The sequence below is a fragment of the Podarcis muralis genome, chromosome 15 (genome assembly GCF_964188315.1).
Source record: "Podarcis muralis chromosome 15, rPodMur119.hap1.1, whole genome shotgun sequence".
Taxonomy (NCBI): domain Eukaryota; kingdom Metazoa; phylum Chordata; class Lepidosauria; order Squamata; family Lacertidae; genus Podarcis; species Podarcis muralis.
The window spans coordinates 10156738-10175287 of record NC_135669.1 but is presented as its reverse complement, the minus strand read 5'-3'; the positions used below and the strand labels follow the sequence as shown (position 1 = coordinate 10175287).

The 18550-nt window shown below is 47.9% G+C and overlaps 1 protein-coding gene across 1 annotated transcript in view; it reads right to left on the bottom strand.

Annotated features, from left to right (window-relative positions):
- The window catches only part of ADGRA2 (adhesion G protein-coupled receptor A2), a 123166-nt gene extending 114600 nt beyond the window's left edge, over nucleotides 1-8566 (bottom strand). The window contains exon 1 of the mRNA XM_028708517.2: nucleotides 8361-8566. Coding sequence (XP_028564350.2) covers nucleotides 8361-8566 — 206 coding nt within the window. The remainder of the gene's footprint in view (nucleotides 1-8360) is intronic.
- Nucleotides 8567-18550: the final 9984 nt, after the last annotated feature.

Here is an 18550-nt window from a genome sequence, read left to right as displayed (position 1 = left end):
ACACCATCAGAGCACTCCTGACATATGGTTGTCAAGCCTCTGCTTAAAGACCTCCAAAGAAGGAGACTCCACCACACTCCTTGGCAGCAAATTCCACTGTCGAACAGCTCTTACTGTCAGGAAGTTCTTCCTAATGTTTAGGTGGAATCTTCTTTCTTGTAGTTTGGATCCATTGCTCCGTGTCCACTTCTCTGGAGCAGCAGAAAACAATCTATCTCCCTCCTCTATATGACATCCTTTTATATATTTGAACATGGCTATCATATCACCCCTTAACCTCCTCTTCTCTTTTAAATCCCTCTTTCGGAAACCCAACCAAACTGAGAAGTAAAGCAGCAATAAAAATAGGAATCGGAAATGAACTTGGAACACCAGAATAAACATACAATCAGAGGCATTTGAATAGCTGCTGCCTGGCCAAATGATCTAAGCTCAGAAACAATGAAGGGGGCTTTGATTTAGCCCTCCTATTTACCGTGTTTTATATCTGACCTGGCCCTGCGCAGTATCCTATATCAATTTTAAGGGTTACAGCAGAAGTCAGGCCCTCCAGATCAGCTCTGGCTCCCATCAGCTCCATCCAGTCGGTTGTCCCTAAGGATGGGCAGATCCGACCATTTCGGTTTCTCTTGGCTTCTCATTTTCCCAATTTTAATTTTATTTCGCCACATTTCCACATCAGTTTGCCATTTTATTTTTAAGTCCTCGTGGAAAGTTCATCAGCATTTTTGCAAAGTGGTTAGCATTTGGTGTGACTCTCACCTAACATGCACGTTTTTTGCAAAGCGATTTCCCCCGATCCAATGCATTTTTGTTTTTTATCGTTGTGAACCCTGCAATCCCAGCTGACTTGGGGCTGGGGAAGCAGCAGTTACTGTCTGATGAGGGAGAGGATGCCGTCACAGGAAGAAGCCTCTGAGGGAGAATGGGGTCCCTGCTCCTTTGTCTTTAGAGACTAGGGAGAGGAAAGCAGTCCCGTCAGGAGGGGAGGCTAGACAATTGCAAGGAGGTGGCAGAATCCGAGACCAGGGAGAAGAGTCGGTGGAAGAAGACTGGAAGAAATTTAAAGACTATCTACAGAAATATTGCAAAATTAATGAATGTTAGAATGATGTTGGATTGAAATTAAGTGGTTTCTAGCTGTAATGGTATAAAAGAATATGAAAAAATGGTTTTTTATAAGTAAAAATTTAATGTCATAATAATTTAAGATTAAAGATCAGGATAAAATTAAGAGGGAAAGAAACTGCTGAACTGGAATACAAAAAAGGGAGGTATGAGGAGGTCCGGGAAACAAGTAAATGAAAAATAAGTGATGAAAAGATTGATTTGTTTTTAACTATTTTTATTTTGTATTTTTCCTTTTTCCTTTTTCATTTTGTAATATTGAAAAAACCCTAATAAAAATTTATATATATATAAAAAAAGACAATTGCAAGGAGGAAGAGGCTCCCCTTCCCGTCGCCTAGAATCTGGTCCTGCCCAGGGCCATCTTAAGCATATCTGGCGCCATGGTGCAAAGCTCCCTCCCGCATGCCTCCCCCCATTTCCCAAAGTTTTTTAGGGAGGACAGCGCTGCCGGCAGGGCTGGAGGAGGTGGGCAGCAGCTGGAGGGCGGCTCCTCCAGTGGGGAAGAGGTGGAGGCTGAACGTGGCACTTCCCGGCTCAGCTGGCCACTTCGTGCCACGGTGGCCACGGCAGACGGAGGCTCCGGGTGCAGCACTGCTTCCGTGCAGCATGGTGAAGGCGGGCAAGGGCGGCAAGCTGATGCCAGGAGGCGCCACGTCTAGCCTCCGCCTCTTCCCTGGCGCCCTGCACCACTAGCCCCTATGGGTAAGACACCCCTGGTTCTGCCTGCCCCGTTGGGAACAGACCCACACCCCTTGGAGAAGTACTGCATGTGCCTCCATGTGCACCAGTCTCATAGGGAGAGAGAGTCTCTCGAGTGAGCATGCCCATCTCACCTTTAAAGGTTGGTGGGAGCAGCATGATCAGTTGCTGGTACAACTTTCAAGCTTTCTTCCAATCTCAAATCCCTGGTGTCATTGTTGAACTCTTGTCGTGCCAAGTCTCTTATCTTACTCACATGTAAGGGTCTTTGTCGTCGTTCTTGGAACGAGACCCTGGACAGTTGTTTTCACTCATATATATGCACATATATTACCCCAGCACATCAAGTATTTTTGTGCACATTACTTGGCTGAAGAACTGCATTGCAAAATCCAGAGAAACTTGAATTCCGAAGGATAGCTGTGTCTCAGAAAGTGCAAACTGAATTGAGTTGCTTCTCCATCCCTAGTTGCAAAATAGGGAAGGCCACAGGTTTCCCCATCCCTGCTTTCCCAAACGACCTTTAGATGATCTAGCTTCATCAATTTAACTATACTGTAATATTTAGGTTGCAATCCTATACAGTACTAAGGTCTCTGAAAGTAAGACTTACTGAACTCAGTATGGCCTGCCTGCCTTTGACTGGGGACATATGTGGCACTGTTGCACTATTTGCTATATAATCATGAAGTCTCGTTAGCAGAACAGAAAGCTAGGAATTATTCCCTTCATCTCCCCACCCACCCCTTTACAAGACCTGGTCCTGAGAGCAAGGTACTAATTTTTGTGTGCATCGCGCCGAGTTCACCAATGTTGAGCCAAAATTCAACTCTGATATTTCCCTGAAGTTTGCGAACACACTGGAAAATAAGCATGCAAGAACACAGTGGCATAATTTTCCATCCTCCATTAAAGGAAAATTGGCACAAAAGGTTGGTTGACTACTCCACCACCTTCCCCATTTTTGCAAGAGGAAGTGAGAAGTTAGCAACTGCTGTTTTTGGATATCATCTCTGATTTTCATTACGTGCAATCATCAAGTTTCAAAGAGGGGCAGAATATATTTCAAGCCATAAAAGAGTGACATCTAAGCTCAGCCAAATTGTGTGCATGCTCCTGGCACTTGCAGTCTTACAGCACACTCCTGTAACCACGACTGCTGCAAAGAAGTAAGTCCCATTGAATCCAGTGCAGTTTTAGCCCCATACAAGTGAGATTAGGATTGGAGCCTTACTGCCCAGTTACTGTAATTATTCATTATTTATTTCCTGAAACTTTTATATGCAGCACTTGGAATCCATCTCCCCAAATGGCTTTAAGGTAAAGGTAAAGGTACCCCTGCCCATACGGGCCAGTCTTGCCAGACTCTGGGGTTGTGCGCCCATCTCACTCAAGAGGCCGGGGGCCAGCGCTGTCCGGAGACACTTCTGGGTCACGTGGCCAGCGTAACATCGCTGCTCTGGCGAGCCAGAGCCGCACACGGAAACGCCGTTTACCTTCCCGCTAGAAAGCGGTCCCTATTTATCTACTTGCACCCGGGGGTGCTTTCGAACTGCTAGGTTGGCAGGCGCTGGGACCGAGCAACGGGAGCGCACCCCGCCACGGGGATTCGAACCGCTGACCTTTCGATCGGCAAGCCCTAGGCGCTGAGGCTTTTACCCACAGCGCCACCCGCGTCCCTCCCAAATGGCTTTACATCAGTTTAAATACACAATAAATGATAAAAACAAAGACAACATAAGAAAAAACTACAGCAGTAGGAAACAATTTTTTAAAAAGCAAAACCCAACAACTTTAGTACTGTATCCTATTTCCTAGCCCTCGACTTAGGGTTCCCTCCAGACTGGTGAGGTTTGGGGGGGGGGGTGTTCTGCAACATATCACTGATGCAATAGTGACGCAACCATGGCGGGTTTAAACTGGACTGTCCACACACGGTTCCACTGCAATGCCTCCCCCATTATTGCCACCTGGTGGGCCACTCATGCTAGATATGGTGCACCAAAAGTGGGGAAAGGAAACCAAATAAAAACACTGCAGAACATGAAAAGTTCAAGGTTTCAAACGGAAGTTGTGGAACATGCACTGGTTGGAAATGAGGCATGCCTGTGCTGAAACTTCTGGAAGTACAAACAGAACTGAAAGCAGGTTTGCATAGAATTGCCCCAGTACCATCATCAGCACAAACCTTCATAGCTGCACAATAAAAAGGACATATGGAGGGGACCTTAATTTTAATGTGCTTTGAATTTGTGCTGCAACATCATTTGTTAAGGGCGCTGTTAGAAGGCTCCTCACAAAGCTCCAGTTCCCAGGGCTCTTATCAAATGACAGATCCCAGGAGACTTTAGGGGAAGCCATGGCTGCTGAAAGTGGCATAAGAATGCTTTAAATGGAGGGTGTGGATGAGACCAGAGCCCCTCCCAGGCAGTACAAAAATCACGATGCGCACCTAGGATTCTGGGATAAAGAAGCAATGGCTGCTCCCAATCTCTGAAAAAACAAAGTACGGCTTCCTGACACACATGTTGAAAGGAAGATTCCAGAACTGTATTTCATAAGTTCCTGTGCTTCCATTCAAACCTTTATATGCATTGCTGGATCATTTGGAATGAATTGTTCGTGTTGAGCATTGAGTTGGTTTAGAAATCTTTTTAGACTATTGTGAAACGCCTCGTTGGCGACAGCTGCCAAGACTCCAATGTATTTATTTATTTATAAAAATCTATTTCCTACCTATTTCTCCAACGAGTCTCAAGGCAGCTAACTAGGATGGTAACAGAAAGAGAACAAAAGCACAATTGCTTAAAGGCTGGAGGACCTAATATACGCTCAAGTTAGCAATATCAAACACTTTTAAGGAGTTCCTGCAGCAAGAAAACGGAGACAGCAAAGATTAACCAAATGTCTTTTTTAAAAGTTGACAGAAAAAGCTGCAGCCCTCCAGAAGCTGTTGCACTCCAAATCCCATCAGCCTCAGTCAGCACAACCAATACAGGGGTACTTCGGGTTACAGCCGCTTCAGGTTACAGACTCCGCTAACCCAGAAACAGTGCCTCGGGTTAAGAACTTTGCTTCAGGATGAGAACAGAAATCGTTCTCCGGCGGCGCGGTGGCCCCATTAGCTAAAGTGGTGCTTCAGGTTAAAAAGGGTTTCAGGTTAAGAACGGACCTCCAGGACGAATTAAGTTCTTAACCCGAGGTACCACTGTACTCAGGGATGATGGGAGTTGTAGTCCAACAGCATCTAGAAGCACCAATGTAGTGGTCAGAGTGTCAGACCTGAGAGACCTGGGTGCAAATGCTCACTTAGCCATGAAACTCACTGGGCAACCTTGGGCCAGTCATTGCCACTCTGTCTAACTACAGGGTGATTGTGGGAATTAAAGGGGGGGGGGGGACATGTACGCCATCTTGAGCTCCTTAGAGAAAATGTGAGATATAAACGCAAATAAATAAATTAGGGGTGCCATATTTCAAAAGGACACAAAAGTTGTTTGTTTTGGGCAAAATTGTTGAGCTTGCTTTAGTTTTGCCTGAAGCTGTTGAGTTTTCCTTTTTGTGCTCTCTCTCTCCCTCTCCCTCTCTCTGAAATTTTAAAGCTATTTTTAAGGAAATTCGCCAAAATATCCAGCTATGTCCAGGAAATTAAGGACGTATGGCAATCCTAAAACAAATTCCCCTGAACAAGCCCGTCCTCACAGCAGAACCACTGAAATAAATGGAATTAGGAACCTATGTGGCAAATGGGACTACTCTGAACATGGCTGCATACACACCAGACATATAAAGCATACCCAGAGCTTTTTCCCAGGGGGAACTCACAGGAACTCAGTTCCTGCACCTCTCAGGTGGGTGCCATTGCCATTTTAAGAGAACAGGGGAGATGTTTGTGGTGAGTTCTGGCACCTCTTTTTCTAGAAAAATAGCACTGAGCATATCTGACTCCACCAAGAGTCCTGGAAACTGTAGTTTGCTAAGCATGCAGCGATTTGTGGCTCTGTGAGGGATAAACGACAGCCTTTAAATGTATGGTGCATACTCAGCCAATGACTAACATTTGATATGACTGCTGTGGAATTGACAAAATGAGAGAATATATCTAGTTGAGGGATTGGGGGACGACGATGGCACAGAGACAGACCTTTCAGGGTGCCTGCTTTCAAGACACAAGAAGAGCCTGCAGGATCAGGCCAGGGGCCCATCTAGTCCAGAATCCTGTTCTCCAGATGCCCCAGTGGGAAACCTGAGAGCAGGACATTCTCCTCTCCTGCAGCTTCCAACAGCCTCTGACACAGAGGTGTAAAACTCTGCCCTTAGCAAAGCCAAGGATGTGCCACTGTTGGAGCTGAATTTCCCCCCCTAATAAACGTATTTGTGTGTGTGCAATTTTGCCTATTGTGCACATTTTTGCAAAGCAGATTTCCCTACTATAATGCATTTTTGGTATGTTATTTCAATAGCAGATACTTTTAAGCCTAGGCGCTGCAAGACTCAACTCTCTGTTTCAAGTTGTTTCCATCTGCCAGCAAGGAGCGAAGGACCTGGGCATCTCAGTTTACAGGTGGTGCCCCTGGGCGCAATGGCACCCATTAAGCCTCTGAACTCACTCATCTACACTGCACTCACTGACACACAAGCACCGCTGCCATGTGGCGGCAAAGGGGGTGGCATTTTCCTCCCTTAGAAGAGCAGGGTGCTTTCCAAATCTCAGATTAATTCTACTGGATCCCATTTTTACCATGATGCCTTGGAAAGGCAAAGTGTGTGTGCAGGGGGCGAGTCAAATTGAGGGAAGCGTGACCTGTTCTGTCCCATCTTGAGAGTCCCATGGACTGCAAGAAGATCAAACCTATCCATTCTTAAGGAAATCAGCCCTGAGTGCTCACTGGAAGAACAGATTCTGAAGCTGAGGCTCCAATACTTTGGCCACCTCATGAGAAGAGAAGACTCCCTGGAAAAGACCCTGATGTTGGGAAAGATGGAGGGCACAAGGAGAAGGGGACGACAGAGGATGAGATGGTTGGACAGTGTTCTCGAAGCTACAAACATGAGTCTGACCAAACTGCGGGAGGCAGTGGAAGACAGGAGTGCCTGGTGTGCTCTGGTCCATGGGGTCACGAAAAGTCGGACACGACTAAACGACTAAACAACAACAACAACACTAATACATACAGTGGTACCTCTGGTTATGAACTTAATTCGTTCCGGAGGTCTGTTCTTAACCTGAAACTGTTCTTAACCTGAGGTACCACTTTAGTTTATGGGGCCTCCCGCTGCTGCCGTGCGATTTCTGTTCTTATCCTAGGGCAAAGTTCTTAATCCAAGTTACTACTTCCGGGTTAGTGGAGTCTGTAACCCGAGGTGTTTGTAACCCGAGGTACCACTGTATGTACGGTAAGGTTACCAGATGTCCCCGTTTCCTGGGGACAGTCCCCAGATTTACAAATCAGTCCCCTGACAAAATCCCCTGAAGTTGAAAAATGTCCCCGGATTCATTGGGGGGGGGACTGGTAACCTTAATGTACAGATGCCTCTAGGCAAGTTAAGATGGTGAGGGACTGAGGTCTCACAGTGCACCCAGTAATTCTGTAAGTGTTTTTTCTTCTTTTTTCTTTTAATGTTCAGGCCTCCAGGACACCCCTTAACACCCCCCCTGCTTTGGCCATGTGCAAATGTACCCACATATGCCTATCCGGCCACTGTGATCTATAAATACTTCTAAATAAAGCGTGGTCCCATTAATATTATTCAGTAACCACAATCTTCACTCCCTCCATGCTCCTGAGCATTCAGATGGCATGTCCCTCAGCTGCTCTTTGCTATACTTTGAATAAATCTTGTGGAAGCTAAACACTGGGGCTTCTGGATCAGCTGAAAGTCTCCCGAGATTATCCCCAATTCCTAATAATAATAATAATAATAATAATAATGTAATAATAATTGGAGGATTAAGGTCAAAGGGAGGGGATGGAGTTGGGTTCTTTCATTTCATTTTTTTTGAACTGCAGATTTCAAAAAGTGTGGATTTCTACATTGCTATGTACTTTATTACCAAACTTATCAGTCACTTTAAAAAACACACCCAACAAGTAACTCTAAGAGACTCATGTACAACAAAAAACAGATCCGGCGACAATTTAAGCCAATGAAATTAAGTCAAAAGGATGTGTGTGTGTTTTGTCTTTTCTTTTCTGTAGAAAAACTCGTTTAAAAATAAATGAATAAAAAAGAAATTAAGTCAAAAGGAAAATTGTAACAAAGCTGGTTAAATATTTTTGGATATGGGAAGCAGTATAACCTCCGAGGGCGTTCAAAACGCTCCCCAACTGACCACCGCAAACAGATGTCGGACTTTTCCGCTACAGCCTTTCCGCTTTGCACACGCGCAGCCTCTGAGCATGTGCAGAGCGACATCACCGGGATCAGAGCCGGGGCCAATTCTGGTGGGGTCTCTGCCCACCCCACCCCGTGAGATCTCACGCCCGCCCGCCGCCCGCCCGCGCGCAGTCCCCGTCGGCGCTACTCACAGGGTGACGGTGCTGTTGGGCAAGAGCCGGGGCGCCGGCGGCTCAGCCAGCTCCTCGCCGCTGCAGCTCACCCTCTTCCTGGCCGCCGCCAGCCCCTTGGCCCGCTCGCCCACGCACTTGCAGCCGCGCAGCTGGACGGGGCAACTGCGCGCTCCCCCGGAGCACCACAGCGCCGCCAGCAGGAGCAGCGCGGCCGGCCAGAGCATCCTCGACGGCTCCCGGCAGCGGCACCGTCCCAAGCCTGTCAGCCCATCCTTAGCCGGGCTGCGTCCAGTCCCCAGCCCGGGAGGAGCCCAACAGCCGTCGGGGCCCGGAGCGCCGCGCAAGGATCCCTCGAGGGGGCGCCCGGCTCGGAGGAGGAAGGCGCAGCTTCAGAAGCGCAGGCGGCGGCGGCGGCGCGCTGACATGAACCGGGAGGGCGTCCGCCGAGCCCCGGATCCGGCCCGGGGGCTCTTCCCGCCCGTCACACCTCCCTCGAAGGGAGCAACGGCCGAGGAGCGCGGCCGTCTGCCCGAAGCTCGGCTGCGTCCGGCGCCTGCCCGCTGCCCGGGGCTGCGCGCTGCATGGCCGGAGGGGAGCTCTGGGCTCCGGGGCGCCGCCAGTGGGAATGTCCGGCGGCGGCGGCGCTTGGGATGGGTTGGATCTAGCGGTTTCGGCTGCTCACATTCGCGTCCCTCCCCTCGGTTGCCTGCATGGCCATTCCGGCTTCCCGGCCACCGCGCGGCCCTAGCGCCTCCAGCGCCTTGTCCCTCCGCCAACGCGGAGCCTGGAGTTGGATCCGCAACTTGTTCGTTCAGGACTCGAGCGAGACGGAGTCTTTTCCTCTTCTGCTGCGAGGGTTCAAGGAGGTCTCCCCTCTTCTTCCGACGCCTCCCCTTAAAAGCAATTCCTACTGAAAGTGTGCGTAACTGGATGGAGTACAACATATTCTCCCTTTACAATAGTTTGCATTTTCCCCCCAGACGCCAGGCTAAAAGCATTGTTATTGCACGATCGTATCTACTCGGAAGCAAGCCCCCCTGAGTTCCGTGAGATTTGCACCCCGGGTACACGTGTGCTGGATTGCAGCCTCATCCTCACGATTTGGGGGCAATAAAGTGATTTGGGGATTATCCCCCCCGCGCGCGCCTTTCCCCCTTGCAGTTGTGTGTGTCTCTTTTACGCGCGCTTCTCTAACGCTTTATTTGGGGGTTGTAAGCTCAGTGTAGTGTAAGTCCATTAAGGCAAATGGGGCACTGTCAGGGACGTGGACTTATAAAAAATATTGGGGGGGCCCGGGAAAGCTCATGAATAATAAATAAGCTCATGAATATGCAAATAAAGTGGCACCGCCTCCTCGTGAGCGAATAGGGGAGAGCGTGCTGTGCCTATTAATCAGCTCCAAAGGAAATTGGGTGGAGCTTTTGCTCGGGAGGGAGGGCAGGAGGCATGCAGCCCGCCCCTCCCTGTGCATTTTGGGCTGGGGGAGGGGCGGTGATGGCGCTCTGCTGGAGGGGCGCCGGAGATTATTGGGGGGGCGGAGCCCCCCCAAACGAATTTTTGAGGGGGCCCAGGCCCCCTCAAGCCCCATGGAGTCGGCGCCTATGGGCACTGTCCCTGGTGCCCCACCAGTTCCAGTCTGCCCTTAGCCAACCCTCCACTGTCCACCCTTTTCCTTCCATCCTTCCATCTAGGCCAGAGGATGCGGACCAAACCAGAATGAGTTGGCTTTGCCTGTTATTGGCTCTGGCTCCACCTACTGATGGTCTCCTCGACTGTCAGCTGCCTCCTCCCTAGCCTCCGTGTTCTCATGAGGGAGGAAGAGACAAAACTAGAATTAGTGGGCTCTGTGTGCCATTGGCACCAGCGCCACCTATGGTTCGGCTCCCTGCCTTTCACCCTACCAGCTGCAGTGGGTACCAGCCGCCCCCTGCCCCTGCTGCAGTTGCCTCCTGCCTTGTAGATCCTGTACTGAGTCGAGGGTTGGAGTATCAGGGGTCAGCAACCTTTTCAGCCATGGGCCGGTCCACCATCCCTCAGACCATGTGGGGGGCCGGACTATATTTTGAAGAAGAAGAAAGAGCAAATTCCTATGCCCCACAAATAACCCAGAGATGCATTTTAAATAAAAGCACAACATTCTACTCATGTAAAAACACGCTGATTCCCGAACCGTCTGTGGGCCAGATTGAGAAGGCGACTGGAAGAAGCAAAGATCATCAGTATCAAAACAATGATTCTTCAACATCAACTTCGTTGGACTGGTCATGTTGTGTGGATGCCAGGTTATCATCTTCCAAAGCAACTACTCTATTCCAAACTTAAAAATGGAAAGCCTAATGTTGGTGGTCAACAAAAGAGGTTTAAAGATTCTCTCAAGGCAAATCTAAAAAAAATGTAGTATAAACACCGACAATTGGGAAACACTGGCCTGTGAGCGCTCCGATTAGAGAACAGCCTTTACCAAAGGTGAAGGCGCTCGAACTCAGGACAAAAGGGAGAAACGTGCTAAGAGGAAGGCACACTTGGCAAACCCTCACTGTGATCAACTCCCGTCCAAAAACCTATGTCCCCACTGTGGAAGGACGTGTGGATCCAGAATTGGCCTCCACAATCACTTACGGACTCACTTTTAAGACCGGGTTCATGGAAGACAATCTTACTCGGCTGTGAGTGATCGCCAAAGAAGAAGAAAGAGTAGATGATCTCTGAGGTGACTTCCAATTATTGACATTCTAAGATTCTCTAAAAATAAAAATGGAGCAATACATTTCTGCTCCCACCATTCTGTGCATCCTGCCTTCTCCCACTCATTGCCATTATTTCTGCTGTGACCAAATACACACCAGTCATTTAAAGCACATTTATACCACTTTAAGAATCCTGGCTTCCCTCAAAGAATTCTGGGAGCTATAGTTTAACCCTCACAGAAGTACAATTCCCAGAAACCATACTTTGATTTATTTTATTTTATGAATTTTGTAAAAGAACAGTTGGCCATAGTAAGGGCACGAAGAATCCATTTACGCTGTCCAGTTGTCAAATTCCGTATAGTGGGAATGTAGCTCAAAAGAACCAACAACCGTAACAAACAACAGTTCCCATGATTCTTTGGGGGTAAGCCATGAGCTTTAAATGAGCAGTTCCTTCCCCAGTCCACAGATTCAATGGAGTTGATGGTCCTTGTATGGCTTCTGGGCCAAATCCTTGCTGGGCACATGAAAATCCAGTGCTAGCCCATCCCCACAAACTGGACCCTCTGTTACAAGGCCTCCAGCAAGTGATGTCTGATGTGGATATGACCTTTGGTATTTCTTGAAAAACTCTGAATTAACAATGCTAACTTGCCTTGACTCTTCTGTATCCTTCATTTGTCTGTTCTGGAACTCTCTTCTTTCACTCGGCTTCTCCACATATTATTTATTTAAAGTCCACTGAGACTTTTACTGCCTTCTTGTGTACTGCAGCCTGTTAGCTGTTCTCAAAATCTCTCTTTTTTTGGCAGTGGTGGGCTGGACTACACAGAGCATTAAAGCACAGCCCGTGCATCTGGTGTTCCTCCTCAACCCCATCCCAGCTACTGAGATTTCACTGGGGACATTTTTTGTCGTCCCCCCCCCCCCACTCAATTTATCTTTCCAGCATAAGGACTAGCACCTTGTTCATTAGTTTTGGTGAAAACCTCAGGGCACCAACTTTTATACTGGATTCCACTGCCTATGTTTGAGCAGTACAATCCAAAACAAGGGATGTGTCCTATTCACGCACAAGGGCACAATCCTGGAAGTTAACAAAACTTAATTGGGAACCACTGTTTTACCCCCAGCCCCCTTAAATCCATTCTAAACATGATTAATGCATCCCTGCCTTTTCCTCTTCAGGCAATTCCTAGGGGCAGGAGCCAGTTCTGCATTCTCTGCAAGGCAAACAGGGTGGCTCTGCTGCCTTCAAATCCTAGAGGATGCTGGTCAGTCAGGGCTGCTGTCTCCAGAGAGTTGTGTGGTACCATCAGCTGCGCCTCCTCCGTTTCCTGTCAGAGCACCTCTCCAAACAAGTCGGCTCCACAGATGCAAACTGAAGAGAAACGTGAAACCCCAGGCCCATCCCTGCCTCAGGATTACAGTTCAAACGCTTCTTCCCAAAGGGGTTGAGAACCATGTAGCCTGAGTTTCCTTTCAACTCTTTCCAAACCCTCTCAACTCGTTCCCAGATAAACACAGACTCCAATCCGTTGGAACCCCTTCTCCGGCAAAAGGCAAACAGAAAGGTGAACTTCTGCGGTGCTGAAATAACAACACTGGGCTCACGATCATCCGAAGGGCTTGAAGTTTCTCAGAGCAAGGCTGCTCAGAAAGCACTCTGGATTTGTTTAAGCACAAAGCGCTCTCTCTTCCTCACACACACACACATTCAGGTGATGTGAATGTTCTGCCTTACGGAAGATGTTCCTGCATCGAGAAAAATGTTTGTTGGCCTGGAGTTTTCCTGAACATTATTAACTAAAAATGCAATACTTCTCACCCTGGTGGGGAAGGCTGTGAGTTCTGTGACTGCCCAGATCCTAACTGCTAATGAGCAACCTGAAGGCCATTACTTCGCTTCTTCTTCTTACAAAGCTTCACCCACCCCACCCTTGGACTGGACAGCCCTTCAACGAGAGCAAAGGTGGGGGACCTGTGGCCCTCCAGATGTTGTTGAACTATCAACCTCGATTACCGGCCATGCTGGCTGGGGTTGATGAGAAATGTGCTTCAGCAACATCTGGAGGGCCAAAGCTTCCTGGACCCTGAACTAGAGGACGCCATCGGAGGACCGTCCTATCTGAAGCAGGACACAAGATCACCCAAGACACAATGCAAAAGGAAAAAAGGGAAGGGATGCGGAGGGGAGAGGAAAACAAGCACAGTTGTTCTTCCACTGCCTTATGGATAGAGCCAGGTCACTCCCTCTCTTGCTTAAGAGGCCAGGGTGTGCAGCTTCAAGGGCAGAGTCAGACCCCCTTGATCAAGTAAAAGAATAGAAATACTTAAGTGAGCAATCACAAGAGTTCTGCCCCCCAACCAAGTCTTGTCCCACCCCCAACAAAAATCCTGCTTACGCCCATGTGCAGCCTCCCAGAAGCCTCAAGGGTCCTGGTCAATAGCAGGAGCCAGATTGTACCCCCTTCCCCTTTGCAAACACAAGGTAACTGGCAGCTGATGTCATGTCAGGAAGGAGCCGATGGATGGGGCCAGGAGAGCATCCTCCTTGCTTTGATTATTTCTGGGAGGCAGAAAGCGGCAGGAAGGCCAGTGTGTGCCTTCCTATCTCTCTGTGCATAGCAGGGGTGGGGAACCTCCAGCCTTGGGGAACAATGTGGCCCTTCAGGACTTTCTATCCGGCCCTCACAACTATCCTCATGACACACTATGCACTTGTCCTTCCCCCCTGCATGTTTTTGCCTGGCTGTTTGTTTTTATTTATTAAATTTACATTCATTGCTCCACCCACTTTTTCCACTGGCCCCACCCACCTGTAGCATGATGGAAGGTTGCCCTGCAGAGAAAGTGGTTCTTGGGACGAAAAAAGCCCCCCCACCTCTGGTATATAGGAATCTTCAAGGGGGAGCAGTCTATTACACGAACAATCTGAAGTGGTTTGGTGCAAGTGCAAGTTGACCGCTTAAGTGCGAATTAAAGCCCAAATTCCTCTTACTGGTGGCCAATAAAAGCAGCTTCCACGTAACTTTGCTTAGAGGAAACCCAATAGCCGCTGAATAAACGATCTCTCCGCAAAAGCAGACAAGGCTCTCTTGAAATCTGAAGGCACTATGAGCCAGTCTGCTGTTCCAAAGGAATTTCTTCTGTCTCTAATCCAGCAATTGAGAATACCCACCTGTTTCTGCACCCAATGTGTGGTGTTCACCTAAGGCATAAACACGCCCCCTCCCCAGCTGACCTTGGTTCTGGGGGGCTTCAGGTTCCTGCTATGTGTAGTCTGAGGGTTCCAAAACATTAGAAATATGGTCACAGCGTGTCTAAGAATCCTGGGAACTCCGGTGGAGAATGTGTGTATGAACTTAGCTTATCTTTTGGTTGCTGTTTTGTTGCTGTTGTTAATATTGTTTTATAGATTATAAAAATGCCGTGTTGGTTTGTTACCCTTAGAGCTTTTTCTTTAATTGTGATGTGATTTTTTTAGTTGTTGCTTTGCTAACAGTGTTTTATAGATTATAATTGTTCCACTGATGGCTTGTTAATTGTTCTATAGGGTTTATGCTGTATTTGTGATGTTCTGTTCTGCTCTGTCACGTTACTGTTTGCATGCCACTTTGGGATTCATTTGAATAAAAAGCAGCATAGAAATATAATAAATCAAATCAATCAATCAATCAATCAATCAATCAATCAATCAATCAGTCAGTCAGTCAGTCAATTAAAATGCTAGAGTTCTCAGCACCTTTAACAGATCACAGTTCTCAGGAACCACTGGGGGAAGTTGTGTGCTTTGAGTGCAGCTTGTATTGTATATGCAGCCTGTGTTTCCTCATCCTCCACAGGATTAAATACACTACCGAGGTCCACAGATCCCAGGGGAAATCAATGGGATCCCCTCCAGATGTTGTTGGATTCCAGCTCTCATCAACTGGTGAAAGATCAGGAGTTAAATTCCTCAGAAGTTCTGGAGAGCTATCTGAGCCTTTGGGCCAAGCTACATGTTGTGTCGTCGTACAGCAATGTGAGGGTCTGTTTAAAACTCTGAATAGCAGTCATGGGGAGGGTGTGTGTCAGGTTCACAGCCAGTGTGACCTGGGAGGAAGAGCTTAACCCTTCCTCTTGCACCAAGCAAAACTCTCTTTCCCCACCACAGCTGCTATTTGGCACAAGAATGCAGCTGCCTTGAGTATTCAGGGGCGGCATGGCGTGGGAGGAAAGGGTTAAGTCTCATTTTACCCATATGCTGCTGTAGCTGCTATTCAAAAGAATTTCTATACCACCCTTCATTAATAAATAGTTAAGATAGTCCCTGCCCACTCGCTTACAATCTAATAGACAACACACAAAAGGAAAAAGAGATGCAGAGAGAGAAGGGGGAAGGAACTTCGGTGCCCACTTTTAATCTTGGCGTTTTTAATGCTTCTCCAAGGATTCAGCTACACAGCTGCAAATAAAATGTTTTAAATGTGTTGTGATGTGCAATACACGAATGTGACACTAGATGGTGACAGTGAGCTATGCCAAATTCAATGTATTTTTCAAAACGTTTTTTAAAAAATCATTTTCATGGCATTTTGTATATGTGTGTAGATTCCACTCTAGTTTCTTGTACTGGTGTGATGACCAATTTTGCCCCTCGAGGCCTAAAATGGACATGACATGGGAAATGAATTACTGAATCTCTCCACCTTTTTAAACTTCAAAGCAAATGCCGCAGTTTCCAACATTTAATGCTGCTATGGCCATAGTGCTGTGTGTGCACACTTAAACCTTTCCCCTTCAAAATAATCTAAAACACTGCCTCGACCAAGCTGCTATTGGTTGGTTGTTGGCACCTGTCTGTCTTAGGAGACTATGCAAGCTAAATTTGACTGGAACCAGGCTAAAATCACTGCTGGGGGCAAAAGCACTTCCCTCAGTAGGGGTCCCTTGGCTTAGGAGAGACACTATATGGGTGGGTATTCCAGCACTTTCAAAAGGCAGCCCTTCAAAGCCGTGAGTGGGAGAAGCAGAAAACCTTCTCTAGCTGGGACTTTAAAAGAATCTGGGGCTTCTTCTAATCCCTGCTTCTCTTGCAAGGCAGGCATTATCAAGTCCCCAAAGGTCACTTTGGGGCCTGAGGCCAGCAAACCTTGTCCTCACTCCTGCTCATTTGCTGCAATATTTCAGAGTTAGTTGTCCTGTGGGCAACCTGGTTATGACACCACATTCTTTGCATCTTACATTCTGGTTGGAGGCATCAGATGTGGGCTTTTCAAAGCTGAGATTTGAAGAATAGCTGGGAGTGGAACTTATTACTTCAAGCCACTGGCAGGACAGCTAGGACTTTGCACTTTCAGCTTGGCCTGTGGATTATACAACACACTGAAGAAACAGTTTGTTCCACGCATCGGTAACAAAGGGTGCTCTGAAGTCTTGGGTTAAAAGAATAACTTGGAGAGTTTTTGCTTTCCATTTGGCCAGCATATGTGAAAAAGCTGGAACAGAAATGTAGTGCAAGGTGAGATATTACCATATTTTTCACCCTATAGGACGCACTTTTTCCCCTCCAAAAATGAAGGGGAAATGTGTGTGCGTCTTATGGGGCGAATGCAGGCTTTCACTGAAGCCAGGAGAGCGAGAGGGGCACTGACCCATCTCGCTCTCCAGGCTTCAGGAGAGCCCCAGCGCCAGCCCCACAAGGTCGGGGGACAGAGGCAGGCGGAACGCCGCCATCCCGCTGTCTCCCGAAGTGGTTTGGAGGCTGATGGCGGGGAGACCCCGCCGCCAGCCCCACAAGCTCCGGGGACAGCTGGGAGACGCAGCACGTCTTCCCGCTGTCCCCGGACCTGGTCTGAAGGCGGACTGCGGGGAGAAGAGCGCTTCTCCCCGCTGCCGGCCCCACAAGCGCCTGGGGGGGAAATAATTTTTTTTCTTTATTTCCCCCCCAAAAAACTTGATGCGTCCTATGGGCCGGTGCGTCCTATGGGGCGAAAAATATGGTAATTGCACCTTTACAAGCTCCACCTGTCAAAAAAATGTGTTTGTGCTGACTATAAGTCACAATGACCTCCAAGGCAGATGGAAGAATGGATAACTGAGCACTCCCACTTTTGCTGCAAACTAGGAAGCAAAAAGAATGTACTGGTCAGTCTTGAGATGTTACTTTTCGTCCAGCTCCCTTCTCTTCTGTAGCAAATTCCCACACAAGCCCATCTTTTCCTAACCTAAATGTTGGATCCAATTATCCTTTGGGAAGTTAGGAAACTCTGCCACCTAGTGCCCAGTTTATGAGCGGCTCTGTCCTACTCCCTGAAAGTCTGACAAGACGGGGTGGCTACTCTGTAGTTCTCCAGATGTTGTTGGACTCTGCCTTTGGCTGCAGACAGCATGACAAATTGTCAGGGAAGATGGAAGCTGTAGTCCAGGAAGACCTGGAGGGTCACAAACTAACCACCTTCTTAAGATTATTAGGCTTTACGCACACAAACTTTGTATTTATTGTTTGAACGTGTTGAGGACTGAGAAGGTGGGACACCATACAAACAGGCGTAGGCTAGCAAAATATGTACTCTTATTTCTATGCTTTTCCGCTAATACATAGGGAGCCAACGGAGTGCCCTCTGGATTTTGCTGGACCACAACTCCCATCAACCTTGACTATGCTTGCTGGAGAGAGCTACCCTGGCACTAACAACACCCAGGCTGTTTGCATGCAATATTAATCATTTATTATTATTATTATTATTATTATTATTATTATTATTATTATTATTAGAATTTATATACCACCTTCTACCCGGAGGTCTCAGGGCAGTTTACAGAACAAAATCAAAAAATAAAACCACAAAATATATAATAAAAAAGAGCAACAACTCAATACCCCCCCCAAAATCCCCACATTTTAAAAGGCCATAGGATGTCAATCAAATCAACCAAAGGCCTGGTTAAAAAGGAACACTTTGGCCTGCTGCCTAAAGGTGTATAATGAAGGCGCCAGGCGAACTTCCCTGCGGAGAGCATTCCACAGATTGGGAGCCACTGCAGAGAAGGCCCCGTTCTCGTGTTGTTCAAGTGTGTCATTCTTCTTATTTCAGCAACACTGAAGACGGGAAGCCGATGTACACTCACCCCCACCAGACTGCTTTCTCCAAGGTGCACCCCACCACTTCCCCTCCCACAATGCTTTGCGCTCTCCTTACTGCACATGACCTCATCTGAGAGCAGAACCCTTTCTCTCTTACGCAGCCCTCTCTTCTTCACCGGCTGCTGACCACTAGAGCCTCCGGCCCTCCTCGCCAGAACAAATGGACTGGGTCCTGCTGCAAGATGGGTTCCCCACGGTCCAGTGCAAAAGCAGCCTGGAGTGCATTCAGACCAGAGCAGGGTGGTCTGTTTTAGAACAGCTACATATTTTGAGCTGGACACCCGCCATCCCTCCAGAACAAGAGCTTCTTGGCCTTCAAAGGGCAATAAAATCTGAGCAGCCAAGCACAAACCCACCGGCACTGTTCTCTCTTCTCCCCCTTTGCAATT